Below are 25389 nucleotides of genomic sequence, written 5' to 3'. Positions count from 1 at the left end.
GAGGCGTGTCTTTGCAAGCCACGGCCTTTTTTTCTATGACTTCCAGGAAGTGACTGAGTCAGGTTTAGGCAACGTTGTGATGAGGTGTGGCCTTAAGAGTACACACATGCACACACACACACACACTGACACATACTGACACATATACTCACACACAGGTAGGAGCTTTTAAAGCAACCCTTCTTCTTTTTGGTTTCAGTTGTCTACTGTGCGGCAAGCATGGCTAGCAAACCTCTCCTATTGTGGATCTTCACTCTTCTTCTCTTGCTCCCTCCCTCAGGTAAGACACCAGATACTCTCCACACATCAATGACTAATTAACCCGATTCCAAGCTGCCACGCTTACAAAGTGGCTTCTCAGGAAAAAAAAAACAAAAAAAAAAAACAATGGCTGAAACTTTGAAAGAGTTTTTCGTGGTATTGCTATTGAACAGACCAATAGACGGCACGCTGGTTGTTGCTAAGCAAGCTGAAGTTTCTGTTTCAGTACTAAGAAGGTGATTTACTTTTAAATGATCAAATTAACCAGGTTTGTCACCCAGAGCTATGAATATATTTTTTTATAGTTGGAAGCAAATGACTGATCTTTACAGCATGTGGATGAGACCTAAACAATTTTCAGTTCAAACTAAGAGATCAGTGCTTTATTTGTTTGTTTGTTGTTGTCATGTGGATATCTATTTCAATGAAGACGAAGGCTCAAAGATTTGTTGAATGACAGTTAACCTGCAAATTGATTTTGGTTGTTTCTTTTCTTATTTATTTTTTCATATAAATACATATTTTACCGAAAGCCAGTGTAAGTACGGTGTCTGGCATTGGTTTTGTTTCAAGAATATATATATGAGAGAGAGAAATATGCTTAAAATGTGAAATCCGTTTCACGGGCATTGGTGTTCACCTCTCAAATTATGCCTCTTCTGTTCTGAGATGTTGCTCCGTATGCTTAGCGCCTAAATTTTATCTGTTCACACGTTCCACAGAGCATATGACTCATCTCTCTATCACTCTACAATTCTGTATGCTTAATCAAAAATGCTAAAAAAAAAAAAAGATGGGGGGGGGGGGGGGGCGGTAAATAAGGAGCTGTACATCATTATGTCTCGACAGAATAGCAATTAGTGGTAGGTTTGCACATGAAGTTGAACTTTGGAACCGCAAAGCTTCTCACCTCTTTGTGGTGCCCACACCACATGAGGTTTTTTTTTTTTCTATGTGTCTCAAAAACAAGTGCTCACATAAACTTTACCTTCCTTGTAGAAATCCCCACCCACCACCTCACCCCACCCCAAACTCATCTGTCACATTTTCATTTATACAATGGAGAAACCCTGAAGACTCTCTTTTGAGCTGGATTTTTTCTTGCAAGCATTACAGTAAATACTCCGGACTATAGCACAAACCTGTTTGTGGCAGGTACCGGTTGGTAATGTTGGCAGTGACTAACAACTCATTCATACATTACAAGATAACAACAACAGCTAATCCTTCTATCTGTAGAAAGGGTGATAGGACAAAAAGAACAAATTCGCTCTTTCCTCTGCAAACAGAGAAAGATTAATACTTCACCACAACACAGATTCTAGAGAGACTTCCTGAAGGTTGTTCTCATGGGAATAAAATGAGGAGAAATGAGGAAACAGACACATTAAAATCTGCTGTGCAAAAAAAAAAAAAATTTGATTAACTCAGTCTCTTTGACAACAAACTCTGTAATAGAACTAACAGTGAAAATACTCTTTTCCTCAAGGTCATGTTTCATGACAGAGCTAAGTTAATGAATCAACTTAAAATATGATACATTACCACTAAATCATCATATTAAGTTTCTCCAAAGTATCTAACACAATATTGTGAGGTCATGTGGGTTTCAGGTTATTGCCACACCCAAATATATGGAAAATAGAATTGCCTAAGGCCTGCACGTCTGAATTCGTGTTTGGCCGAATCGCACTTAAAAAAAACAAAACACGTGCTTAAACAACAAAGAGATTGATCCATAACCAGAGAAGACAGGAAAGTCCATCTTATTTTTCAGTTTAAAGTTCAATCCGATTTGGATGTTCAGGTGTGAATTAGTGTTACGGTGTTTCCTAAAAGTTGACACATCACACCTGTTGTATCTCTGGGCAGGTACACACACACTTGAACTAGACGGGGTAAAAATTCATGCCGTGGTCCGACCAGTGAGGCTCCACAGCCAGCATAAGAGAGATTTAGAAGTAAGTTCTCCTCTTCATTGTCCTCAACCTTAATCATGAGACATGCAGTAAATGCATACATGCTTCTAACAGCTTTTATTACTCATCACTTAACCCTCATGACAGACTATGACCATCTAAAATTAAAAAAAAAAAAAAATGTGTTTTCAGCCCTCCCGACCAGACGTGGTGAAGTATGCTATGAAACTGGATGGGAAGGACATTGAGATGCATCTAGAGAGAAACACGTAAGTCTGACTCAACCAATAAATCCTCTGCCAAGCAAACAATGAAGCGGAATACCAGGTTTTATCAGTTTTTGTTTTTTTTTTTTTTGCATTCAGTCATTTATTCATTATTGTGATCAGTTTTTCCATGAAGTGACTCATAAGATTCCAACATACATAAATGGATTATGATCGCTAGTAACGCAGAACAAAACGGTAACAAAGTGATGTCATCAGAGGCTAAGCAAAGTTTCACACAGACCGTACCTCTTCAGCCCTGATCTTTGCCTTTAACTCTTAGCGGGGACAGCTCTGAGCTTTTAGGCTAAGATTAGACCTACATTCAAATTCGGTGGAATTGGAACATGAGACTTAAACTGAAAGAGGCCAGTATGAAATAGGATGCAGATTAAAACACAACCTCTAACAATGTGTGATAAGTTGATAAGGTTTCGCTTCTCAACTCTCCCCTTTGGGACTACGAACCATTTCACACTTCTGTTTTAGCCTTGATTTTAAACCTCTGTTTTAGCCTGACTCAACTAGACATAACAACGGATCGAGAGGGCTAATGCACACTAGCTTCTGTGGGCGTCTTGTGGCAACTGCAAGGCTAAAAAATCTGTCGAAACTCAGACACACTTCTGCCTTTCTCACCACACTGTACAAGCGTCACTCAAAATGTGCTGTCGCGTGCAATAACAGCATTGTTCCCTGTGATGGCATGGAACAGTGTCATGGGATCTGATTTGATTGCTGTCTATTGACTCACAATACAAAATAGTGTAGAGTCACACTCATGTAAGTGGAAGTGCAAGTCATTGACTGAATGCAGGAGATAAAAAGATATGCAAGGTGTCCATAACTATGCAAAATATCTGAGATATTTAAATATATATTGGTATTTGTTTTGGGTTTTTTTATTCAACAGTGGGCTGTTAACCAAAGACTACAGTGAGACTCAATACACTGAAAATGGCGCTCGGATCACAACCACACCAAAGGATCTGGTAAGTTTTGTCTGGGCAACCAGGTTAATGAGAGAGAGAGCTGGGCAACCAGGTTAATGAGAGAGAGAGAGAGAAAGAGAGAGAGAGAGAGCTCTCGCTTCATTCAAACCACCCTCGCCCACTTCATCTTTCCACAGGACCACTGTTACTACCAGGGAAAAATCTCGAATGATGAGGAATCGATCGTCAGCATGAGCACCTGTGATGGGCTAAGGTATGCAAGACAATTTCTGTTTTTACCATAATACCTAGCTGTCAGTGGTGTGGGTTATTATCCAATATAGCGGAAATGTACTGTCCACCGAGGGGGAAAATATACTTTAGTTCCTCTTTGGCATGTCCAGCACAGACAGACAAGTCTAACACCATTCCCAAATGAACCACGCCATCTCTGCAAATAAGCAATGCAAACGTAAGAAGTTATACCTTCCCTTCCTTTGTGCGTTCCATGTGTATTTGGCAACCTTAATTCAGTGTGCTGGGCTTTCCATGTATCAATTCAGTGGGCCATTTCATTTCAAAACAGAGTTAAGTCCTCTGTAAATAAAAGAAAATATCACAGGCTTAACTGGTTTAGTCAACCCCAAGCAGAACCACAAGTATGTCTCATATCCTAATATGGCGCAGTTGACAACGCAGTTTGAAAATGTGTATGTAGGGGCTACTTTCAGACGGCAGAGCAGAGATATCTGATAGAGCCTCTGTCTGAAGATGGTGAGGGAGACCACGCAGTGCTCAAGTTTGATGATGCCAATAACGAAACCAAGACATGCGGTGTCACAAACACGACCTGGGAAGGAGTTGATTCCTTACCACCAAGAACCAGCAAATCCCGTTCCAGAGCCTCAGTAAGATGTTTAAAAAATCCCTTCGACCCCTTCAAGGTGTCCTCTTCCAATCCCGCCATTGTTTTTCTGTTTTGTTTAGTTTAGCTGGAAGTCACTTTCTTTACTGTAACAACTCTACATTTAAGGACTGTGGAAGTGAATACAAACGTTTAAGTTATTTTCAATAACTTAATCATACTTCCCTTGTGCTTTTTAAGTGCGTTTTTTCCTGTTCTCTGATGTTCTTTTTTTCCTCCCTTTCCTTTTTACAGCAACCCACCCTGCTCCAGCAGCAGAAATACATAGAGCTTTATCTTGTAGCAGACACCAGAGAAGTAAGTACAGTGAACTTGTTATTTTTGTTCAATAAGCTTTAAAACGTAGATGACAGAGAAACAATAAAAACTACCAGATAGGCCCTTCATTTGCGTAAAAAAAAAAAAAAAGCAGTAAATTAAATAATAGTCACAGTCGGGCATTTAGAGCTTGCTAAATGTTGCCCAACTGTAACTCCATAAGTTTTGGTGACATAATGACAGAGTGCACCGTATGAAGCAATGTCCTAACGTAACTGACTATATGATCACATCCTACACTGACGATGATTCATCATTCATGACTCACACATGTGATTCTTCCACAACTAGTTCAAGAAGATGGATAGTGATGAAAACAAGCTGAGGAAGAGGATGTTTGAAATCGTCAATTACGTCAACGCTGTGAGTATGATGTCTTACCTGGAGACATTTACACATTGTGAAAAATTGTCTACAGACGTGACAACACCTCAACGTTTCCAACGTTTATTTGTGCAAATCGCCCACGCGAGTTTTAGTCCGTTCATTGTTTGACCGCTCGTGCAGGTATATCGACCACTGAACACGTTCATAGCACTCACGGGACTTGCAGTTTGGAAGCAACAAGATATGATATCCGTGACGTCATCAGCAGGTGCTAATCTTGACAAATTCACGGAATGGAGAAACTCAGAACTTGTTAAGGTCAAGCGCCATGACAACGCACATCTCATCAGGTTAGACTGTTCATCACCACCATCCCAAGTGCCCAGTGTCCTCCTCCTCCAGCTTCTGTTCTTTCTCCTCGAGCATAACAACGCTGTTTCATTTATAAAAATAAACATTTGTTCATAGCAACATTAAAGCTGCACCCATTCCAATCTAATTTAAGATGATCGAGCTGATTATTAGTTCTGTGTTTTGTTTTTAGTGCAGTTTATTTCAGCGGAGCGCAGTCATCTTGAACAAACAAGAACAGGAATACTGGCACATAGTCTTGGAACAGTTATGATAAAACTTAATTAGGTTGTTTTGTCTGATTCACACAATCACAATCCTTACAAACTGTTCAAACTGAATTCATACTCAGTGAGATACAGATACAATCAAACATGTAAGTTATGTGTAAAGTTCAGCATTAATCTTGTGGGTTTTGAGGGGATACGATGTTTTGTCTCTCACAGTGCCATTGACTTTGATGGTGCAACTGTTGGACTGGCATACATTGGGACATTGTGCGGAAGTCATTCCACTGGAGTTGTGCAGGTATGGGAACTACTGTGGTGTTTTGCCAGTGAAACCTAGTGAAAATAACCACACAGAAATTTCCAGAGACGGCAGAAGTGGTCATATTTCTGGTTAAGAACTGAGAAGTTTGCTGTCCTAAGAGAACAATGAGAGAAACTCTTCGGATCAGTTTTGTAAGACTTACATAAAAGTGTTACATGAATGACGTAAATGACATCCTGTCCAAGTAACAAAGGATGACTTTAAATGGACTTCCAAACAGTTACTCAACATAAAATAAGACCTTGAAAAAGCACACAACATTAAACTGGGTTAATATTCTAGTAGGATTTTGGCTAACAAAAGTGGTGCCGATTGCTCCAGTTTAAAAGAGTTTGTATATTTAACCACAGGTTAAAAAATCACTCAGTTATTTACTGAAGTTCTTGCAAATTCACCATCAACACAACCACCCATCCTAATGTTTTTGAGTGCATATTAGGTTGATACGGGAAATGATCGTGATTGGTACACATCAATAACTAATCCAAGTGATTGATGATTGAAGAAATAAACACTTCTCAGGAACAAACGAACAATAAGAATGAACTTTCCCTCAACGACACCATTTTTATTGGCTCTAGTTGTTCATTAACAATAGAAGTTAGGCTAAGTGAAGGCAATTATGGGTCCAAATTTACCACAGCTTTTTACATGGTTTATGGCCAACACTTCATAGTAAACCCATCTTCATAAACACTTATTATTGAATCTCTCAGGACCACAACCCTCGAGCCATCGCTGTCGGGGCAACGTTGTCCCATGAGATGGGACATAACCTGGGTATGAATCACGACTCGGGCGGCTGCGTCTGTCCTGCAGCCAGCTGTATAATGGCAGCCGCTCTGAGGTAACGACATAATGTTTTTTTACAGTTACTGTTATTGTCGGTAGTATAATGTACATTCAGTAGTATTACGAACATTTGCAAGGCTTTCACGTATACCTAAACTGTCTTTTCAGCTACAGTGTACCACGCGAATTTAGCAGCTGCAGTACACAGAGCTACGAGAAGTTCCTGGACACGCGTAATCCAGAGTGTATACTGAATAAACCAGACAGAAACTCCCTCGTTTCTCCACCGGTGTGTGGGAACGGCTTCCAGGAGAAGGGTGAAGAGTGTGACTGTGGTACCTTGCAGGTAGACCAATCTGTCATTTCATTTCTTTCCAATAGTGTCTGCTTCTCCCGAAGAACATACCCAAAATGTTAAAATATCTATCTATCTATCTATCTATCTATCTATCTATCTATCTGTCTATCTATCTATCTATCTATCTGTCTATCTGTCTATCTGTCTGTCTGTCTGTCTGTCTGTCTGTCTGTCTATCTATCTATCTATCTATCTATATTTTTTTTCGTAATAATGTTACTTACACAATTAATTTGTAGCTTCTTCAGTTACAGACAGCAAACACAATCTGCCTGATATTACCACTTATATTTTTTCCTATTCTAGCATGCACACATTATTTTATAAGCATTTTTATTCTTTGTGTATAACACAAACAAACCAACTTTTCCCTGATAGACCCTCAACAGAGCTCTGATCATCAGGAATACTCCATTGCTTTCACATTGCTCCGATACATGTCAGAATCAGTATTAGGAACTGAGCAAAATGGCTTAACATAACGAGGCATATGAGGTCTAGTCGCCAAAGCAACCCCTCAAGATACACATATAGCATGCACTGCCTGACATATTTTCAGCATGTACGGGCAAATCAAAAAATCTCTACCTCTGGGTTTGTAGATGATCCCTGTCAGTGTTTTTCAGACAAGTAGACACCGTCTTACCACTCAAACGTGCATTAAAAATGAATTTATAGAGGCTGTTAAATATAATGGGGACGATCAGTGACAGACATTATCATGAAAGACAATAAGCTTGTTAAATATTTCCAGGAAAAACAATGATTAGTGGATTGCATGGAAAGGGAGCAGCTGGAGGTGTGCGTTTAGGGTTGCATTCCAGTCTGCTGGAGAGGGGCAGAGTGCATGTGTCCCAACCTGTTTTGAAGTTCTGTTGTCTTCCTCTAGTACTATAATAAGCAGAATTCCTCATATCGCAGACTCTCCTGTTTAACAAACTAAATGTGCATTCTCCCATTGAATCGGCAATTCTTTCATTCATTCTTGCGGTGTAAAAGTCTATGCTTTGGTACACTGGGGAATAAAAACGATTCATGTTCATTCGCAAAGTTTAACGTGATTAAATGCAGTTGATAAAAAAACGAGGTTTATGACAAAAAAGTTCTGAGCTGCAGATATTATGTAAGTCTAAGATAAATTTCTGTCCATTTGGATGATATATTCTAATTTTTAAATTTTTATTTTTTTTTTTCGTTATTATTATTTATGTAACCTTTATTTAACCAAGGGTGACACCCTGAGATTTTGTAATCCTTTCCCGAGTATCCCTTGAGCAAGAAAGCAACGTAGTCCATGCCCGCTAAACTGCAGCTGAACTTCCGACACATCAAATAGAACAAGACTGTTTGACCCCAGAGTGCTACCAAATGACAAAAAAAATGACAAAAAGCTCTGAGCTGCAGGCTGATGACGATGATGGTTATGACAAAGAGCAAGATTGCGCTAGTAAATGATGATAATTACCATGATTACGGTTATGATTTGTTGTTGTAATTTGTTTGTTGGTTTGCTTGTTTTTAATCCAGAGCCATAGATAACATATTAAACGTTCTAGCCTTCTGTCCCCGTGAAAACATCTCAAAGGTATTGTTGGTCCGTGTTTCCACAGGAGTGCACCAACCCTTGCTGTAATGCCACCACCTGTAAACTAACAGATGGATCAGAGTGCGCTGCTGGTGACTGCTGCCAAGACTGCAAGGTAAAGCGGATTAATCCCCAATAAATTAGCGAGACTTTGAAAAAAAATATCATTAATGTTTAAACCAAGAAAAAAAATCCTGATCCATTTGCTCATTCTAGTAGTTAATTATGAATGAGAGTCCGTGACACTTTAAAACCTGTGAGGAAGGATAACGACACAGAGAGAACAGATCAGGCCTGACTTTTGTTTGACTGCCCCCTAGCGGAGTTTTCTGACAGGAACCCGAATGTTGAGCGTTCAAATCAATCGGTGAACTTGGGAAAAAAAAAAAAAAGATGAGCGAGTCAACTGTTTCATACCGTGAGTCTGAAGTCTACATGATGACTACAATCTTTTCTCTTTTTTTTTTTTTTCACAACCTGTCTTTTCCACTCTGATGAAAACTGTCAGCTTGCACCACCCACGCTGGAGTGCAGGGCCAAGCATGACGAATGTGACCTAGCGGAGTATTGCACAGGGAAGAGCGCCCAGTGCCCGGAGGACGTCTTCTCCGTCAACGGGATCCCCTGTCAGAACGGGAAAGGCTACTGCTACAACGGACAGTGTCCACAGCTTGCAGACCAGTGTGTCAAAATGTGGGGAGGGAGTAAGTGTGACTTGACTCTATCTATATCTGCATGAATCACACTATTGTACTTATTAAAGGAAGAACTGTTGTTATTGAAGTGGTGATTTAAATGACTACTAATTACTAATAACAGTCATTTTTACATTAGTATTCTTTACTATAGTATTTTTACCGCGCCTCTTAGAGGGGTATGCAGAACAATTTCATTGTGAATGTTAACTTTATAAATTAGTAAATACGTCAGTAAATGTATAGATACATGTTTCTTTTATAGAAATGCTAATTTAATGTGAATGGTTCTAATACATTAGTTCAATTTACTGTTTTCTGTAGCTGCTGAAGTAGCCGACAAGTCCTGCTTCCAGCAGAACAAACGAGGACTTTACTATGCCTTCTGCAAACGCACCAAAGACCAGTACATACCCTGCCAATCACAGTAAGCCCGGGACTCACCATCCCCTGCCGTCTTTTTTCTTCTTTCTCGTTTTTTGCTGTCTCACACACTCTCATTTCTTTAACTCTGGTTTGTGCTCTTTTTTTCACTCCATCTGTAATTAAAGGTTTTTCTCTCTTTTTTTTCCCACTCCGTCTGTAATTAAAGCCTTTTTTTCTCTCTTTTTTCTGGGTAGGGACATTATGTGTGGGAAGCTGTTCTGTAAAAACGGCAACTCAAATCCAAACTATGGTCGTATGGTCATGTTCAATAACTGCAAAGCCACATTCTACAGTGACAGCGACAATGACTTTGGGCAGGTGGACAGTGGTACCAAGTGTGGAGATGGGAAGGTAAGGCATCGCTCTCTCTCTCTCTCTCGCTCTCTCTCACACACCTACACAAGCTTGCTCAGGTATCATTCTCAAAGCACCACTCCCACACCACTCCAGACTTTATTCATTCAGCTTTAAGAGCAACTCTCTCTCTCTCTCTTTCCCTCTCCCCTCTCTTTCCCTCTCTCTCTCCCCCTCCTTCAGGTGTGCAGCCAGAACGAATGCGTGGATCTGGAGACAGCCTACCGGGCAACCAACTGCTCAGCCAAGTGCAAAGGTCACGGGGTACGTTTGGTGCCAAATGATCTAATCTCTAGACAGTCAGTTTCTATAAATCTATCAAATTCTGCTGACTTCAGATTGTAGCACACTGTGGAATGACATTTCTTTTTAGATGTTCTTTTTAAATATGTAACTGCATTTTTAGGTGTTTTGGTATGGGTCTGTGTCTGTGTACATGTCTCTCTCTGTGTGTGTGTGTGTGTGTGTGTGTGAGAAGAAGGAGAAAGATTGACATGACTTGACATGACTGTCTGTCTGTCTGTCTGTCTCTCTTGTAGGTGTGTAATCACAAACTGCAGTGCCAGTGTGAACCAGGATGGCTGCCTCCCAACTGTGATCGAAAGGAAGACCATCCGCTGCCCTCAGGTACCTGTCGCATCGCTCCAACGGCACACGTGTCTCTGTAGAAGCGAGACAGAAATAAACGACTGGTCCAGACACTTGCTTTACGGAGGCAGAGAGTGGGTGGATGCTCAGCTTGTACTGTTGTCTCACTTTGTTTCTTTTTGTGTGTGTGTGTGTGTGTGTGTGTGTGATTTCAGGCGGAGTGATAGCTATCGCAGTGATCGCTTGTCTCTTGGTACTGGCCGGCCTGATTATAGTGGGTGTGTTGCTGTGGAAACGCCGGAAAGCTGCACCAAGCTCTACAGGGTGAGTATTCACACAGACGTGTGTGCACGTGCACACACACACACACACACACACACACGCACAATGGCAATGTTAAACAAATGCGCTCCCTCATCAGTTAACCGTTTTGACCTCTCCCGTCAGCCACCGTATGCAGAAGAAAGGTTACGCTGTCAACAATGCCCGTTTCAATGCTCCGCACCAAACTCCTTCTAACCAAAGTCCCTCCACGGTAACCCATAACAACACGTCTGAACTTTCCCTTTACCCGTTAACTTAACGTAGTACCATCCCATACCTGTCTAACTCTAGCACTGACTGAATAATCTCCATGTGCCCCTGCCAGACAATACGACCCAAAGGGCCCCCACCCCCACCTCCTGCTTCAAAAACGTCTCGACCTCTTCACCAGAACTTCGTCGAAGCCAGAAAGGTACACAACCTAACTCATGCTAATTAAAGCTTTGAACATTCTTTTACCAATGTACCAGGAAGACTAGTTAAAAGGATTTATTTAATTAAAGATGAGACCATATGTTATTTGTTGTCTGAGCTCAAGCTAGCAGAAATTGCCTCCTCTGTTGAATTCACCGACAGTATCGTGAAAACAGATTTTTTTTTATGTAAACATGTGATGCCAGATCAAATGGGATACTAAAAGTTTCAAGGACGGACTTATTGGTTATATCTGACAGAGCTGATTTGAATTTTTGTTTAAAAAAAAACAAACGTGTGAATTGTTTTTCCGTAGGCTCTTCGTCCACCTCCTCCAAGGGTGTGATGTTTGAAAGCAGCACCACCTGAAAGAGAAATATGAGAAACAAGTCTTGACAAGACCTCAAAGCTAACACCACCAACGCTTGAAAAAAAAACGAGAGCCAATGGAACATTACAGTGTTTGCACAGTGCCCTCTAGTGGCCAACAAAACAGCACGTCTTTCGCACCGGCCCGCCCTGCAGTTTTCACAAAAAGTTATTAAAACTAAAAAAAAAAAAAAAAAAAAGGACTAGAGGAAGCAATTTCTGTTTTTTTCCTCGGTTGACTCGGATGAAAAGTTTGGAGTGCCGCTGAGTGCCACGGTCGAGTTTTGTCTCATTTCTAGTCTCAAGATGGTCGTAAATTCACCCTTGGTGACAGGACAGCATCTACAACTATTTTTTATTTTTTTGGCCACCATCATCACCCAGAAGGCTAGAAGACAACAACATGTACCTCAAGGCCGACTCCAACCTACTGTAGAATGCATATCATAACGCAATATCATATTTCCTGCCTAAAACTGGCCTGGTTTCCTGTGGTTACCCTGCCAGTCAGTGCCTTTTTAAACTCTATGCCTGATGCCAAATGAAAACTGGGGTGTGTAAGCAAAGTCAAGACTGTCCCCCGAGGCGGAGACATCAGTGCAGTGTACAAGACCTTCTCTTCTACATTTCTGTCCTCCTATTGAGATGACAGAATTTTTTTTCTAATGTAATTTATTTAATGATAATGTGTGTGTGTGTGTGTGTGTGTTTATTCATTTCTATGATACTGTGAGCAGTATGTTTTTTAAACTTTGAATGAAAGCCTTAACATCACTGAATTTTCATTTTTATTTGCTGTGATAACAAATTCAGGTTCAAAGGTCTAAGGGGGAGAGCAAATGCTTACCTCGCACTAAATATTTGATATGCTTAATATCTGAATGCTTAACTCAAGTTTATTTGTAAATAGGTCACACACATAGGAGATTTACTGAAACCCCTGGCCCAAAATCTCTCAGCGGTTTTTGGATATTAAACATGTTTGATGTTATATATAGAAATCTGTGTTTACTAAAGCACATAGTTCCTTGCCATCTGTATTGCTGCAGGACCTCAGTAACAGACTGTTGCTGCTGAATGTTTATAGTCAACCATAAAGTTGAATTGGCTGTAAATGTTGATAAATGTTGTATAAGATGGAACTGTTATGTACAATGAAACTCCCACAATGCACTTTCAGCAGCTCTTATTAAAAGGAAAAACAAAAACATCTTGATCGTCGTGATGTCTTTTTAAGTAGCGTTGTCTTTTATTGTGGCCTGTTAGTCAATGTAAATATGTAAAGGTGTTTATGTAAATGTCTTTATAAATTTTCAGTTTTCAGGTTAGTGAATGTATAATGAGATAACAACTAAAGATATAATTCTGTAACAGTACACATAGATATAGTTAATAAACTCAGTGTGATCAGAGTAAAACACTATTAAAAAAAAAATTTGTGTAAAAACTGTTGTTGAAACGAGCAGAAAAATAAATTCTATCAAAAAAAAAACAAAAAAAAAAACACTAAACCCCCGCACTGTGGACTATAGTCCAACATAAAACTTAAAACATAACATAAAACTCTTATTTGTTCTGGTGTGTTCCAGAGTTTGAAATAGAACAGCAGTTATACTATCAACCATAAAAATAACAAACCAAAACAAGAGAAATTTTGTAAAGATTTCAGTATTTAATTTTATTTATTCTTTTCTTAAGTGATACATCTACATAAAATTAAGATTTCAGTTGTGGACTTGTGTAATACATACTTGATAAAAGGAGTCCTTCATCCATTTCTTTAGTCATTTCTGAATGAGATTTTCAATATACAGTATCTCTGTACATTCAGCAAAGATATGTTTAAAGCATGTGGTTCAATTGGTCAGCCAGCATATCCATCAAAGCTTTACTCCGCCCCTCCCCTTCCCACTGTCCAATCCCGCTAATTATTTCTGTCTAGATGTAGTGAGAGTAATGGAAATTATTTAGAAACACAGAGATCTTTCAGTAATAAGCAACAGAAAGATAAAAGACCCAGATTCAAACCACCAGCCACGTCGCCTGTGATCCAGTATTGCACGAGTGAATGATTATCCAACACAAAAGAGGTCCAAACCGTCTAACTGCTCTGGCGGTTACTAATTTTACAATGGAAAAGACTGCTGGTGCCACCTTATAGTGCGAAGGCAAAAACGCCTGATATTTCAGTGTCACAACAGCATTTCAGTGGCAGTTCTTTGAAATAGGTTTCTAAACGTTCACAAAAAGTAAAAACAACATCTGGAGTGAAACTAGATTCATTTTTATCTGCGTACACATCTACACAGTTCTTATTCCAAACTCTCCCCCATGAAGGTTTACAGGACTCTGCCTAACCTAGATAAGACTTCAGAGTTTAGTGAACATCTCTCTGCATTGTCAAGATCTCCAGACTCTTCTGGGTGTTTCTATGGAAACCATGCCATGGCACATAGTCAACAGAACTGTTTTGAGCACAGCACAGAATAATTCATTTACTGTATGTGACAAGGAGTGACATAACTACAGTACCTGTGATTTTTTTTTTTTTTTTTACAGGCTGTTTTTCAAGTCCCTCAGAAAAATTCGCTCAAGAGTCTACTTTTCTCCTGCCAAAGATTGGATACTTGAAATGAGCACCAACGATTTGGTCACATTTATGTTTGTTTGTTTATACTATTATTAATCATAATAGCGAACGTTCAGTCAACCCTTTAGGGACGAATAAGGAGCTAACATCCCTGTAATATCTCGGATACAAAATAAATGAGAAATAAAACCAGTAATTAGACTTCATTGTTCAATGCACAAAAAAAAAAAAAAAAAAAAGGTATCACAAAAATAAGTGCTGGCAGCAATAGCATTCTGCTCAATGATCCTTTCATTTTCATTGTACTTCAGTTGCCTGCAACCCAGCTGGATGAGTGCAATGGAAAAAGAATATTTCTTCTTAAAAAAAAACAAAAAAAGACCAAAAAAAAAAAAAAGCGGGGGTATAAACAATCCACAGAGGAGAATGCCTTCACTCATACAGGATTCAGTGTTCACAACAAACCGAAAACAAGCATTTTCACATGCCACGACGAGAAATAAACCAGCGCTCTGAACTGGGGGCCATTGTTTAACCCTATGCTAGTCTCAGTGGATTGCAAGGCAAGTCTGAGTCAAAGTGTCAATTTGCCTTTGGATCAACAGCAGGTGGAGACATTTTGTAACTTTCATGTAGCCTTCTTCTAAAGGAGCCATCAAATGAACCAATTTGCTGTAGTGTTATGCACTGAGCTGTCCTTCCTTTCTCACTTTTTCCCTCTCCACCCTTTGGTCATTCATTATGGCCTTACAGGATCCAATGTAGAGCTGATGCCTTTTCCTCCAATTTTCAGTATCTAGTGCATTTTGTTGTTCCGTCCCGGAAGGGATGAAAACAATGTGATTGTGAAAACAGGAGGACAATCAGTTTAATTGAGTCCCCAGTTGATTTGTTCAAACTCAAAATTCGTCCGGTTTAAATAAGTAATCTGTCCTCTGTTAAAAAAAAAAAAAAAACCAAACAAAAAAAAAAAAAAACAGAACTACCCCTCACAAGCTAGCGAAAAGTTTACCAGACTCCATTCATCAGTCATTTTTAAACCACTTTACAATTAATACACGTGACAAGATAGTCTTAACCCTCCCTTGGCATTCTCCCTGCTTCTGCTCATCCCCTTTACTTACAGATAAGAGCTTTGTCTTCATTTCAACAGTTATTTTATCTACTGTGCGTCTTTTTAATACAAAACAACGAGACTTCTATCAGACAAGATCTCCTATCAGACTTTGGTTTCAGGGGGTTCGTGAAACAATCGAAACTCTCACCATCTCACTGTTCAAAAGTTACAAAGTTACACGAAAACAGACAGACAGGTTGAATCAGGTCATTAGCAGAAACCCAGACTTCATCTATCCATAATTTATATGATTAATATTGTATGGGTAGTAAAGCATTAAAAAAAACAAAAAAAACAACAACAACAACAACAACAAAAAACCCACTGAACCCACCCCTGCAAGTATCAGGGCATCAGGTGATATCATAATCTGAGCCACAATACCAGATATGACAATGTATTGCTAACACTGTCGTGGCTTGTCTGATGTCATTAAAGCTTAGTATAACTTGGCTCAGCATACTCGTTGCCATAACAACACATGGAAAATCTCTTTGCTTTAAAGGTTGGAACAAATATATATATATATATATATATATATATATATATATATATATATATATCCCTTTAGCGACTGCAGCTAACATTTTAGAAAAAAATTATTTCAATATTACTCAAACGAAATACAGAGATTACGGAAATAATATTTAAGTTTTCCTCTTCATTCAGCTTCTGGCAGTATAAAACCCTTTTCTTGAGTGATTTTTTTTTTAAACTTGATTCCCTTAAAACACATCCCTCAGAAACACACATAACGAACACACATGAGTATATTCAGTAAATGTTCCCTTGCAAAGTATGGACGCCATTAAGAAAAACAAAACAAAAAAATTAGAACTCCTGCATTACATAACATTCTCATCTTTCATATTTCAATTAAAAAAAACAAAACAAAACAAAACAAAAAACAATGTAGTTTGTGAGTGTGTATTTTTTTTTCTGTTCGTTTGGTTTTGCTTAAGATGACTTGTTTGCGTAATTTTTAAAACAACGTTCATTTTTAAAATGTTGCTAGCACATATACCTAATACATTTCACTCAATAAATAAAATCTCTTGTGGTTTGTACTCAGATACAAGTGATTTCTTTCTCTTGGGGATCTTAAGACTGGTTCCTCTCCGAAGGGGGGGAGGGTGTCTGTCTTGCCCTGTTGAAATGGGCGGGACAGAGAGATCTGTCTCTTTTGGAGAGAGAGAGAGAGAGAGAGAGAGAGAAAGAGAACACTGTGACAGTAGCCAATAGGAATCCAGAATTTGTTGTCTAAGCCTTCCCGTCAGTCCCATTCTTCTCGTTGGTGGCGTTGACTGTCGTTCCATCCGGCTGCTGCCCGTCCTTCCGCGGTGGCATCCTCTCATTAATCCGATCTAGTCCACGGGCTTCTTCGAAGTTCCGGATCTTCCGCGTGGGAGAGAAGCCTTGGATTGCTGCCGGGTTTTGCAAGAGAAAAAAACGGAAGACGGAATTAGGAACACAGAGTTAAAATGGACAAGCGAGGATGTGAGGACTAAACTGACACAAACTTGACCACAGATCTGATACGAGGAAAATGTTAGATCTGATCTTAAATAAACACTTACACAAACCACAGACTATTGTTCTCTATTCAAACTATTCTACTCGCATATCTTACCAAGTTATCACCGCAGGAAGCAAAGCACCAAAATAAACAGAACATCAAAAGTACAGTATAGTAAACATATAACAATACAAAACAAACATCTGGTGATGAAATTTTAGGCTGAACAGATATAATCATGACTAATGGAGAATGAGGGGCAGGGAGATTTTGATTAGCATCCTTTATTCAATATTAGACCTATGTAAATTTAATATGCATGTCAAATATGTCAAGTATGTACTTGTTTACTCCCTTAATCACTCCATCTTCAGTAAGCTTCTCTTGAGCCTTTTAACGGTTAGATTAATAAACATGAGTCACATGACCAACTGAGATAATTCAGACATATTTCAGAGCTCTTCTGAACACCTTATTGTTTTCTTTATCTGATTAAAGAAATCAAGGCTTTCAACTTTGGAAATTCAAGAGTGGGTACAATGTCTCTGGAAACACCTCAAAAACAGAGACTGAAGATTCTCCAATCAAGAAAGGCCAAACAAGGTGCTAGAACCTCTCACGAAAAACTTGATGCCGCCATCTTAAAGGGCACATGGGCGACTCTTCACAAACAGAAAAATGCTATTGACCAAGCTGTCAGTAAATCTGCCAAAGCCACCACTGAGTCAATTCTCAGTTCTCAGATCAATGCCTTGTGAGTGGACGCTGGTCAGACGCAAAAGTCGATAAAATCCCAGAAAGTCATATTGGACCAACAGGCTAAATCCCTGAATGGAAAGGAAGGGATCACTCATAATCTGTATGCTATGAGTGATCAACTTTCCTGTTCTTTCCCGGTTATGGAGCTGCTACTTCACAGAAAACAAAAGCCTTCACTGCAGTGAAAAAGAGAATAACATCTCCTGGCCTCTGACCCTTCATTATATATCCTGCGCCGTTGCGGGCATCTTGTAAGGGAAAGAACTCAATCTTCAACAAAGTCCAAAAAGCTGAAAAATTTCTTTGTGACAACTTTCCATCAGAATCCACACCATCCTCAAGCACAGCAGAGCCTAATGAAATTGGATTTGACAGATGCAGTTTGAAAAAAAGAACTGACTCCCAACTACACAAATGTTTAATTACTCAAAGCTACTGGATTATAACCTTTGCATTGTTGGATCTTTTTGGTAGGGTGTTGTTTCAGTGGATGGACATTCAACATGTAGTGTCATCCAGGGTATGGACATCTGATCATGTGGGCTTGTTAAGATTCTAGGAGTCAGTCAGCCTACTGATCAATAGCCTGTGTTGGAGACCAAATAGTACTGTGGCAGATTATTCTTCTCTCACTGTTTATATGTTCAGCTCTTTACATTAGGCAAAAGCCTTGGTGATTTGTGGAGAGGTGGTAAGATAAGCCTGAAACTTGCGATACGTGAAGCCAAGACATGGCTCAGGAGGTCTTTATGTTCTGGCCGGGCCTATGAGGATTCTCCTTTCCATGGTCGGCTACTTCACATGTAGCTTTCTATCATATTGACTTTTCTCTCCCTCAGATCTAGGGCTTACATTCACATCTGGAATCCCATATCTTTCTCAGTTCCATGTAAATTTCTCCCCTAGCCTTAAGACATCATGTGTTATAATTTGTTGGAATGTGTAGGGCCTGAACTCCCCTTTAAAATACACATGCTGTTTAGGATTTCTCGATCGCAAATCATGTTTCCATTGCCTTGATTCAAGAATCTCACCTGAGAGACACTGATACCTACCAATCAATTTCAAAACAAACATCAGAAAATTATTTGCTCTTCATCTGATGACACTCAATCTTAAGGAGTGTTGACTGTGGTGGACAGAACAACCCTAATTACTATAGAGAGTAAGGGTGATGACAACTGTGATAGATTCGTCTACGTTGTAGCATCCGTTTCTAATACATGAGCTGCCATTGCCTCTATGCACCAAATGATTGTGATCCTACCTTTTTCTGTAGCAAAGACACTCTTCAGCTTTGGTGAGTGTCCTGTCATCATAGTCTATGATTTTATTTCTGTTCTTGATGATGCTATTGACCAAACCTCTAATTGGGTCTCATCTCCCAAACCACTTGGCGGTCTTCCACACCACTTGGGGGTCTTATTAAAATTTAAACGTAACAGATTTGTGGAGGATTTTCAATCCAGCCTTAAGAAGTTACACATTATATTCCTTACAACATAAGTCATTTTCAAAAAGTGACTATATTCTGGCCTCTTCATCATAGTTGCAATTTATGTCCATACCAGATATTCTGCTCAGAATGATTTCAGATGATTTCACAGAACAATTTCAGATCATTCTCCAGTATTATGCAAATGTACCCTGACAGTTTCCCCTAGGGCTTCTTGATGACATTTTAAGTCCTCACTATTATCAAATAGCATTTCCCTTGCAATTATACAAAACATTCTTAATTTCAATAATTCTCGTCATACTCTGCAGGTGATCTGGGAAGTTTTTAAAGAGATTTCTTAGGGATAACTGTTTTACCTTCTCATCTACCCTGAATTCAGTTTGCAATAAGACATTTTATGAACTGGAGTATCTTATTAAAATTCTTCGAGGAGAAGCATTTAAAACAGGGGTGTCAAAATCTGGTCCTGGAGGGCCGGGGTCCTGCTGATTTTTGTTTTTGCTTCTTAGTTAGCTGTTGATTTTCACCTTGAAATCAGATGTGCACATTCTTCTGCCAATCAGATACTGTATTAAGTTGGTCTACAAGAAAAACAGCAGGACTGTGGCCCTCCAGGGCTGGCTTTTGACACCTGCGACTTGATAGATTCTCCAGATAATAGAGCTGATCAGATGACTAAGGTGAGGGCTAAAAACAGTTCTCTGTCTTTAGCGAAAGTTGAGTTCATTCGACACTGCATTGAGCAGATATTATGCAGATGCATTGAGATATGGCAAGCTTCTTGCCATGAGGTTGAAACAAAGTGCGTCTAAGGCATGTATTGCTGCTATTAAAAATAAGACAGGTCAAACTCTTATAGATTCTATACCCATAAACAATGTATTTCAAAGTTTCTTTCAAAGCTTATATTAGTCTGAGATTCTACCTGATGCAGCTTGCTGCAAATCATTTTTAGATACCCTGACCTTACCTCGACTTGCTTATATAGACAAAGATTTACTTCATGCACCTTTAACTCTAGAAGGACTTGAATTTTCTGTCTGGTCCTTGCAAAGTGGTAAATCTCCATGTTTTGATGGGTTACTCCCAGACTTCGTGTAGTAATATGGGATTTGTATAATGTGAACTGGCAGAAGTCAGCACTCATGTCCCTAAATAAGGCTACTAAAAATTAATTATCCTAATAATTCAGTTGTGGGTAATTTGTTCATTTATCTAGGCATTAAAATCCACTCCTTACTGTTCACAATAATTAAGTATAATTTTGAGGGCACTATGAATAAGATTTCATCAGACCGAGATAAATGTGGCTTTTACAGGTCACTTTGTCTGTTCATGCCAGGATACAACGGTTCAGTATAATTTCCCAGGGTCATCTTTGATATTTGATAAACTGATACATTTTCAAGCACACATGCAATGGCCTCTGGAATACCTAGCTGATACATAGTTACCTACTTGGAATTAACATTTTTGTGTTGCCCGCTGATGAAATCTTGGGAAAGAGAGCTTGAGTCTTATGATTGTCATCCAGATTAGGAAACAACATGTTCCAAAAATTTAGCACATCAATCGAATAACCATAAAACTGTCTACAGGGCCTGCACAACACCTTGTAAACACTAATAAATGCATTGAAATACTATCGGTCGTTGTATTTTCCATTCTCTTAATGCTCCTGGGGCTTTTTAACAAACGTTTTGGAACCATCATCTTATTTCAGAGTTCTGGAAATCTGTAAATAAAGCTTTGTCCGACTTGACCGGGGTAGTCTGCGAACCTAGCCCATGTCTTCTTAACGACAACTCTTACTCCCACTCAGTTCTGCTTGCTGTTTGCCAGGACAGTGGTTTAAGTCAGGCTGTTGCTTGTGTTCTTATTGGAAACATGTTTTCCATAAGGTAGGGAATCTGAAATGCAGAACTGCCAGACTAAACAAAGCATGTCCTAGATTGGCACAGGCATGGGTGGACACCAGAGCCGCCCAAAGATCATTTATAAATTGAAGGGCCTAAGCTGTCCCTGCCCACACTGTTTTCTTTGCTTGTTTTTTTTTTTTTTTTTTTTCCTTTTGTTACTTTGTTTCATCTTTTTTTATTCTTGGATGTCACGTTTACTAAAAGGACAAACATTTGATAAAAAAAAAAGTCCCCACCCACCCCCAAAACAGATACGATAAAAAAATGAGGGAAAAAAAAAAAACACACGTTATACAGTAAGGGAGCACACCTTAGCATAGCTTCATCTAATGTTGACCGGACTGACACAATATGACCATGCAGAAAGAATGTGAGACTAACAAGGTTGAAAGACAACAACACACACACACACACACACACACACACAAATTCTCTAAATATGTATTGGACATGTCCTCAAAAAAGACAACCTAAGACATGCACAAGGAGAGAAGGAGATTCTTGCACAACCAGAAGTTTTGTTTTAATTACAGAGTGTCTAAACAAAGATTACTGACATACTGTTAGCTAACAGTTAAATGCAAATAACAAACATATAACAACATAGAAATAATATTATTGATCAGTAAAGTATCTATCCTTCCTTCTACCCATCCATCCATCCATCTATCTATCTATCCACCTAAATATCTATGTTTGGACGTGCAGACTCTGTGAAAATCAGGTCAGTGACTGTGTTGTACAACTGCGTGATGGTGACACATTTCTCTGTCTGTTTGTGTGACTGAAAAAAGCCAAGACTTCAAACCGAGTAAGTCTGTGTTTGCTCAACACCGCGTCTCCTTGCTCCTTCCGGCAAGAAGCCCTGGAGGGTTATGTTACGTCTCACTGGGAACAAGCCGACTCAGGAGCTGAGCGACATAACGAGATTACACTCCGAAAATATCCGTGACAGGGTGGAGGGGTTGAGGGAGCACAGGAGGGAGGGGGGGAGGGGACAGCCCGGTTAACGAGCCAATCTGAACGCAACTAGGTGATCAGCAGCCTCTGCTCTCAACTCTGGGCTGATCAGCAACCTCCCACATTCAACGCACAAGTCTACAGTTTAACTGTTCAGCAGTTGTACTGAGTGATATCTTTTGACTTCACTTCAGGGATAGTTTTCGTGTCTAAAGGTATCCCTCAGAAGCTGCTTCAGCAAAACTTAGCTGTACTTAATCAGAGTTCTAGTTAATAAATCTTTAAATATTTCACCTGTCTGACTACAAGGTTAAATTTCTGTCAAGGGCTTTGAGAAACTGCAGGCAATTTAAGTGAACAGATGAGATAAGGAAATCAATCAGTGACATGACATAGCAGTTAAATGCTGCTAATTAAGGTCCAAGGAGAATAAAATTCAGCCAAAAGGTAGTTCTTGAAAATCTGATAATAACTGTACAATCCGCTGAATGGTCGTGCAAGAATAACCATGTTCCTAAATGAAACTGACAAACGTACAATTACAAACTTACGAACACAGAGCAAAAGTGAACAGGAAAAACAGGGGACGTTGGCTCAAAAAAAAAAAAAAAAAAAAAAATGGGGGGGGGGGGGGGGGGGGGGGTAGTCCACGAGTGAAGGGCTTTCAACACAACACCACAACACAGACCACACGCATACCTTTTCCTTCCTTTGCTTCTAAGGTGGCTGTGTAAGCATGAGTAGAGAAGCGAGATGCCACAAAATAATTAATGCAGTAGAGAGTTTACAGAGCAACTAGAACCTTCTATTCCCAGTTCCTCAGCTACCCCACCCCACTTCACTGCTATAGTTTGTTAAGTCACATAGATAAGGTCAAAAGGGGAGCCATGCAGATGGCTAAAAAGGTTAGCAAAGGTTAACATTAGAAGGCACGACACAGATTTCATTCAGAATGAACGAACTGTTAACAGTTTTAGTGCAAATGCAAATATGACAAGATGAATATAAACAATTACATTAATTATATTAACAGGAAATGCAGTGGTATTGCTATGATAATATATATGTGAAAATTGATTCGAAAGTTATTTGGACTTGTATTTGAAGCAAAAAATGTTCAAAAGGACACAAACACGGAGATCTTGTTTTAAAGGTCATTTAGTTCTTTCCTCCAAACGTGTCCCACAAGCGTGCCTGTCACTGACCTGTCCGAAATCCCCCAACGCAGCCCTCCAGTTGCCGCTGGCAACCACATCACTGACCTTTAGTGACCTTTAGCTCAGGTTTGAATACTTCAGTTAGAGATTCAAACCGTTTTAACAGAATAGGTCAATACCACAGCCCACATAGCTCCAAAGTCTGTCTCTCTCTCTCTCTCTCTCTCTCTCTGGGGCTTTCATCACATACCAAGCGATCAACGATTGGGTACTCTGAAGTTTTACAACTCCATTAGGCTTCAATACTACGAGGCCACAATGGGGCATTAGTAATTTTTGTAATTAGTAATTTAGGATTTTTGGACTCGCCAATGCACAGATGATTATTGATTAATTTAATAAGTGATAGGTCAAAATGCCCAAAATTGTTCCCATTTGTTCAGTTTTTGGATAAGGTTGCCAAACCCATCTTGAAAAGATTCTTCCAGAATTTGTTTTGTCATTTTCACTAATCAATGACCAATGGAATTATTGTATGACTATCTGATGCATAGAGCAAAATAAAAATTCAGTCAAATAGATATGAATGAGCTTCATCAATAACTCAAACGGGCCCAAGGCTAAGACACTGCCTACGCTCGATAAATCCCACAATTAAATAGATAAAAAATGAAAAATGAACACAGTCCACAAAGCACCTGTTCTGAGGTGATTTCAATATGGGCAGTTTTTTTTTTTTTTTTTTTTTTATGAGGAAACGGTTGTGGAGGAAACGGAGAGCGTTGAAACTGAAGTAGGTCGACGCTGTGAAGCTTGCATGGAGATGAATGTAAGACCGTGTCCAGTCAGTTAAATCCACTGGGAAGACTTGGAGAGAACAAGGACAGAGTGTTCTCCAGCAACATCTGGAATAATTTACTGTCCTATACACACCATGGCCCGCACGACAAAATTTAACCACATAAAGTAGACAGCTATAGCTAATGTATTAACCTCCTGCTTTCTGTGAGGCAAACAGTTGGGGATCAAACGGTAAGGAATTTTAATGCTGTCAGAGTGGAAGAGCACGGCAAGAGAAGGCGTGATGCGTCCGAGAGGCGTAGGAATACGCTTACCGTTCTGTAGGGTCTGTTTCCCTCCTGACAACACACCCAGAGGAAGTGTTCCGGTCGGGGTTAAACCTTTCAGGGTCAAGACACTCTCGCTCTCCTCCCTAAGATGGAAAACACACATACAGAATCAAAGACACAGAAACACACACACAGCCCTTTCTTAGGTACAGATTGAGCCTGCAAGTAGGGGGAAACATGTTCGTTTTACTCTGTAAAAGACTTCCAGAGTAATTGAAATATTTCAGATAAAATGAACAAAAAAGGAAAAAAAAAAAATGTGTTCACAGTGTGTCCCTGTTCTTCATTATCACCACACTGGTCTCAGCAGCACTGACCTAAAATAACGTTTCGAACACTTTCAAACATATGGTATAAAAAAAAAACATGACATCTGCTTTCAAACATCTCTCCCAGTTTTGCAAAAATAGCTTTCCTCTTGAGCAAGGTATGAGTCGGGAGATCTGAAAGCAGCTTCAGAGAAAACCTTCGAGGTTTTTATGTGCTGGGAGGGGGGGGGGACTAAATAAAGGGAAGAAGAGACGTGAGACACACCTGAGAATGGAGAAGACTCGAGCCATCTTTCCAATGGCACGAATCTTATTTCTGATAACCTCCTTCCTAGCTGCAGGAGTTCCACCTAAAGATATAAAAACGAAACTGACATCATCTAGCGTCCAATTTCTACCGCCTCCAAAACACAATTACGCGTTCATCAAGAGCCTCGTTCGGAAACAACGTGAGCCTTATCAAACTGGAGTTTTCCTGCGGTGTGTGGGCGTACACTCACCTTCAACAAAAGGCATGCGGTGCAATGTTTGTATGAGTGTTCCTCTTTTCTCATTTATTTCTTTTTATATATATATATATATAAAATGACATTTTATATATATATATAAAATGACAAACCAGTTTCCTTATGGGCATCCACAAATTATCCATGCAGCCATTCATCCATCCATCCCCATCCATAACTATCCATCTGCCTCTCTCTCTCTATCCATCTACCTATCCCTCTATCTACGGTGGAGTGCAGTGAGCTGTTGA

The 25389-nt window shown here is 39.5% G+C and overlaps 2 protein-coding genes across 8 annotated transcripts in view; one reads left to right on the top strand and one right to left on the bottom strand.

Annotated features, from left to right (window-relative positions):
• Window positions 1–219: 219 nt before the first annotated feature.
• On the top strand, window positions 220–11733 carry adam28 (ADAM metallopeptidase domain 28). The gene is made up of 22 exons (XM_030791815.1): window positions 220–280; window positions 2134–2222; window positions 2373–2449; window positions 3360–3438; window positions 3576–3652; window positions 4097–4286; window positions 4538–4600; window positions 4913–4984; window positions 5129–5298; window positions 5746–5827; window positions 6568–6698; window positions 6812–6989; window positions 8612–8701; window positions 9095–9290; window positions 9606–9708; window positions 9902–10058; window positions 10245–10325; window positions 10601–10688; window positions 10865–10973; window positions 11097–11184; window positions 11299–11385; window positions 11704–11733. The coding sequence occupies exons 1-22, from the start codon at window positions 220–222 to the stop codon at window positions 11731–11733; spliced, it is 2298 nt and encodes a 765-aa protein (XP_030647675.1).
• Window positions 11734–16716: 4983 nt separating this feature from the next.
• ppp3cca (protein phosphatase 3, catalytic subunit, gamma isozyme, a) overlaps window positions 16717–25389 on the bottom strand; it is a 28331-nt gene continuing 19658 nt past the window's right edge. For 2 of the 7 annotated variants that reach the window (XM_030791361.1, XM_030791367.1), the window contains 3 exons: window positions 24898–24982; window positions 24349–24446; window positions 16717–16887 (listed from right to left, as the gene is read on the bottom strand). In XM_030791361.1, the coding sequence (XP_030647221.1) occupies window positions 16724–16887; window positions 24349–24446; window positions 24898–24982 (347 nt within the window). In that variant the 3' untranslated portion in view covers window positions 16717–16723. Of the gene's footprint in view, window positions 16888–19553; window positions 19557–22775; window positions 22803–24348; window positions 24447–24897; window positions 25013–25389 lie in introns of all 7 variants that reach the window. The other 5 variants (XM_030791364.1, XM_030791365.1, XM_030791362.1 and 2 more) reach the window with 5 other exon arrangements.

This window comes from Chanos chanos, chromosome 14, assembly GCF_902362185.1.
Source record: "Chanos chanos chromosome 14, fChaCha1.1, whole genome shotgun sequence".
Classification (NCBI taxonomy): domain Eukaryota; kingdom Metazoa; phylum Chordata; class Actinopteri; order Gonorynchiformes; family Chanidae; genus Chanos; species Chanos chanos.
The sequence above is the reverse complement of the archived record's forward strand: the minus strand, read 5'-3'. Positions and strand labels throughout refer to the sequence as shown.

Excerpts from the sequence above, each read along its gene's own strand:
- adam28 (XM_030791815.1), top strand. The coding sequence starts at position 220 with ATGGCTAGCAAACCTCTCCTATTGTGGATCTTCACTCTTCTTCTCTTG. Across the intron at positions 4,287-4,537 it reads AATCCCGTTCCAGAGCCTCA|CAACCCACCCTGCTCCAGCA; the intron begins GTAAGATGTTTA and ends TCCTTTTTACAG. Across the intron at positions 5,299-5,745 it reads GACAACGCACATCTCATCAG|TGCCATTGACTTTGATGGTG; the intron begins GTTAGACTGTTC and ends TGTCTCTCACAG.